The sequence below is a fragment of the Chenopodium quinoa genome, unplaced genomic scaffold (genome assembly GCF_001683475.1).
Source record: "Chenopodium quinoa cultivar QQ74 unplaced genomic scaffold, ASM168347v1, whole genome shotgun sequence".
In the NCBI taxonomy this organism is placed as follows: Eukaryota; Viridiplantae; Streptophyta; class Magnoliopsida; order Caryophyllales; family Amaranthaceae; genus Chenopodium; species Chenopodium quinoa.
In genome coordinates, this window is record NW_018745082.1 from 239,580 (window position 1) to 243,756 (window position 4,177).

The window sequence follows — 4,177 nt, forward strand, 5'->3', positions numbered from 1 at the left end:
ATTCACGAGGTGAAGGTTACACCCCTTAACGATCCAAGAGATCGACAACTCCATAAGGTCATGAACCAAATAAAGGTTCGGGGATGAAGGTACAAATCCAACGTAAAAGAGATTGAACCTGCCCTAATAATAGGCCTCTACTTTATTCTGATCGTATTCATGTGCGCTTTCTGATTAACATGCAATCAATAGGATTAACCCTAAACCCGTTTATCTATGTTGGTTTAATATAATGCACAAATAAATCTATTATTGGCGATCATTTGAATTATAACCACATTAACCCTAACAAGATTATTAATTATCTTATTAAGCGTGATTACAAGTACCAATTCCCTTTAAACATGCATAAAAGGTGTGATCAAGCAATAACAATAAATATCAAGCAACATAATAAATTAATCATCATAAATAATAACAATTATAATCATAATCATGTTCATGTTAATATTAAAGCATAATAATAATAGCAAGATGCTAGGCATGATACTAACAAGATTAATAACAAACCCTAGCATGTCACTAAGCAATAAAAATCAAATCTTTAACCCTACCATGATACTAACAATCATAAATATTAGGAAGAACATATGAAGCATCGCAGGAATCATATTATTATTAAAATTACCCTAGACATGATACTAGGAATATCATAATAACAATTTAAACATGATTTCTACATCATAATATCAATTAAAAACCATTAAAGCACTTACTTTGATGCCTCGTACCTCTTTCTAACAACAAAATACACACGTTAGTAACTTCAAGGAAAATAATAAACAAAACAATTAAATTAAATAATTGAAATAGAGATTTGGGACCAAACCCTCAGAAATTAAACCTTTCATGTCTAGGGCAAAGGAAACTTCGAACATGGCCAGGTGTTTCTAGATCTTGTGAATGTGGAATTTTGTATGAAAAAAGAAAAGGTTAGAAAAAGAAAGAAAGAATTGATGAATGCTAATTAAAACTGATTGTAGATGAATGTAGATGAGAATTGATGATCAATGAAAACTGATTGTAGGTGAATGAAAACTGAGTTTTATACGATATTTATAGAGAAAATCAGCCAAAAAGATAAATTAAACAAAACAGAGTCTGACGCATAAAAAACAGAGCTGGCGCCAACCCTGGCTAGCTGGCGTCAGGCGCCAACATTAGCGCCAGGCGCCAATGGCTAGCGCCAGGCCTAGTTTCAGGCGCCAAGGCCTGGGGTTAGGCGCCAGTCCTAATTTTAACGCGTTTTCGAAAATCAGATAAGTCTGCCGTACTGGAGGATAAAATCATATAATTTCCTCGAAAATGCTATTTGATTTCGATTAAAACTCTGAAAAGTCAACAAAAGTCAATTTATCAATGCTAATTGAATTAGGAATGAAAAGAACCTTCTAGAAGAATCTAGAAGACTAAAACCATTCCTAATTGCATTAGGAATGATAAATCATATTAGGCCCTCCCCTAGATCATTGGGCCATATATAAAGCTCAAACCGAGCCCAGTTTAGTAATTTGGCCATAACTTCCTCAATATTCATCGGAATTGGACCTATAATATATCGTTGGAAAGTTCTTTGCAAGCCCCATCCAACTACACTACTATTGGAACCATATAATGGACCAACCAAACTGGATTGACTGTTTTCTTAAAGTAAGTTTTCAAAAACAGAGAGAAGATAAAAGAAATTAAAACTTTCCGCAACACTAGACTTTCCACACTTTCGCTTCATTCGATTATGATTCGACGTGAAAGGTACTCATCACTTGGTTTGGTTTTGGGGATATACTTCTTTCTTTTTTTTCTTTTTTTTTTACTTCTGTATGTTAGTATATGATGATAAAGCATGATATGTCTAAACAAGTTTACGCAATATACTCCTCACGTAGAGGCTTGTATTTCATTAAATTAAAAATGGCTCAGATGCCTTACTTAACATAACATGAATTAAACAGAGTTCTTGCAAAATTAAAATAGCTGTCTCCATTTCTACTTAACTTCTTGCCTTTTAAACAAAATATTTCTTTAACACATCCGCATTAAAACTATTTCTTAAGACCTGACCTTCTTGATCTGCGAGGAGGAATGCACCTGGTCCTACTTGCTCATGAATGATAAAAGGACCTTCCTAATTGGCTGACAACTTTCCATGCTGATTTCCTCTTCCTAGTGCTGCTTTCCTTCTAAGGACCAAGTCTCCAGGCAGGAGCTCCTTGTGCTTGACCATCTTATTGAAAGCTTTGGAAATCTGGGCTGCCAACTCTAGGGTTGCTTTTAGCCTTACTTCCGGCAGGATGTCTAGCTCTTCTAGCATGCGCTTTTTGTTTCTTTGTTTTTCATAAAGCTGTATCCTCAGGCTAGGAATCTGCACTTCCATTGGGACAACTGCATCAGCTCCATAGACCAGTGTGAAAGGGCTTTTACCAGTATACTCTTTCTTAGTGGTTCTGTTTTCCCATAGGACCTCTAGGACTAGGTCAGCCCATTGGCCCTTGTGCTCCTCCAGCTTTCTCTACAGGGCTGTTAGGATCATCTTGTTTGCTTCTCGGTCTGACCATTGCTCTGGGGTGGTAAACTGAGGCACTCGCATACTTGGTGCCCATGTCCTCCAGATAATCCTTGATTGTGTCACAGTCGAATTGACATCCGTGGTCAAAGACTGTGCACTGTGGCACCCCGAATCTTGTGATGATGTTTTTCCATATGAACGTCCTCACTTGGGTGGCCTTTATGTACTTGGTCGGTTTGGCTTCTATCCACTTAGTAAAATAGTCTACCGCCACTATGAGGTATTTTCTGCCCGATGGCCTAGTGATGAACGGTCCCAATATGTCCATTCCCCACTGGGAGAACGGAATCAGGCTGAGGATTCGAGTCAGATCATTTGCTGGCTGGTTTATGACTTGCGTACTTTTGACATTTGTCGCACTTTTTCACATATGTCAGCGCGTCTTGAGCTAGAGTTGGCTAGTATGCGCCTCTTCTTAGAACTTCTACTCCCAATGTTTTTCCACCAATGTGGTTGGCACATATTCCTGAGTGGGATTCTTCCATAATGTTTTCCTGCTCCCACTCTAGGATACACCTCAGCAGTGGTTTCGAGAAGCCCTTCTAGTTAAGCTCCTCATTCATTACCACGTACCAATTGGCGTCTTTCTTTACATTCTTATCTTGCACTTCGTCGTCTGGTAGCGAGCCATGAACCTTGTATGCCAGAATGTCTATGAACCAAGCTCGCTGCTGCCCAATGTAGTTCACTTGCTCCTTTTCGGCGATACTCCTTTCCTCTAGGACTTCCACCATCACCGTCCTCATGAGGCTCTGTAGGGTAGAACTAGCTAACTTTGACAAGGCGTCAACCTTGGAGTTTCTCGCTCCGGGGACCAAGTCTATCTAGAAGTGAACTAGCTGGGCTGCCAGTTCCTTTATTTTAGTTACATATTTCAACATGGTGGGCTCCCTTATCTCATACGCCCCCTTCAGCTGACTGGCGACAAGCTGGGAGTCAGTTTGCAGATGAACTTTCCTAGCTCCGGCTGCGATACTCATACGCAGGCCTGCCAGCGTTGCCTCGTACTCTGCCTCGTTATTTGATGCTTTGTATTTGAACTTTATGGCGTACTCAAATACATTTTCTTCTGGCGATTTTATTATGATTCCTGCCTCGCTGCCTGTTTGGGCTGAGGATCCATCTACTTCTACCCTCCATATCCCAACGTCGTCTTCCTTCTCCTCAAAAGAGGCTTCCACGATGAAATCTGCTAAGGCTTGTGCCTTGATGGCTGCCCCTGGTTTAACCTCCAACTCATACTCAGAAAGCTCGATGGCCAATTTCTAGAGTCTTCCTGATGCGACCATTTTTTGCAATGCTTTTTCTAGTGGGTGATTTGTGAGGATTTGTACTATGTGCGCATCAAAATACGGTTTTAACTTCCTTGCTGTTGTTACCACTGCGAAGGCCAGTTTCTCTACCAATGGGTACCTTTGTTCTACCTCAGTCATTACGTGGCTCACAAAGTATATTGGCCTTTGTTGTTTTTGTCCTTCTACCAAGAGGACGGCTGCAATTGTCTGAATTGACGCGGAAATGTACAACTATAACTTTTCCCTCAGCTCCGGGCTGATCATTGTTGGGAGCTTGGTCAGATGCTCCTTAATATCCTCAAAAGCTTCTCTTTCT

General features: G+C 40.0%; 1 protein-coding gene across 1 annotated transcript; it reads right to left on the minus strand.

The window, feature by feature from the left end:
* Positions 1-2,125: 2,125 nt before the first annotated feature.
* On the minus strand, positions 2,126-3,300 carry LOC110709887. Its single transcript, XM_021888147.1, has 2 exons — positions 3,133-3,300; positions 2,126-2,509 (listed from the first exon to the last, which is right to left on the minus strand). The coding sequence occupies exons 1-2, from the start codon at positions 3,298-3,300 to the stop codon at positions 2,126-2,128; spliced, it is 552 nt and encodes a 183-aa protein (XP_021743839.1).
* Positions 3,301-4,177: the final 877 nt, after the last annotated feature.

What these genes read in the sequence shown, in the direction of transcription:
- LOC110709887 (XM_021888147.1), bottom strand. Translation starts at nt 3,300, where the DNA reads ATGGTGGAAGTCCTAGAGGAAAGGAGTATCGCCGAAAAGGAGCAAGTG. An exon ending in AAGACGCCAATTGGTACGTG is followed by an intron (nt 2,510 to 3,132) that starts GTAATGAATGAG and finishes ACAGCCCTGTAG; the next exon opens with AGAAAGCTGGAGGAGCACAA.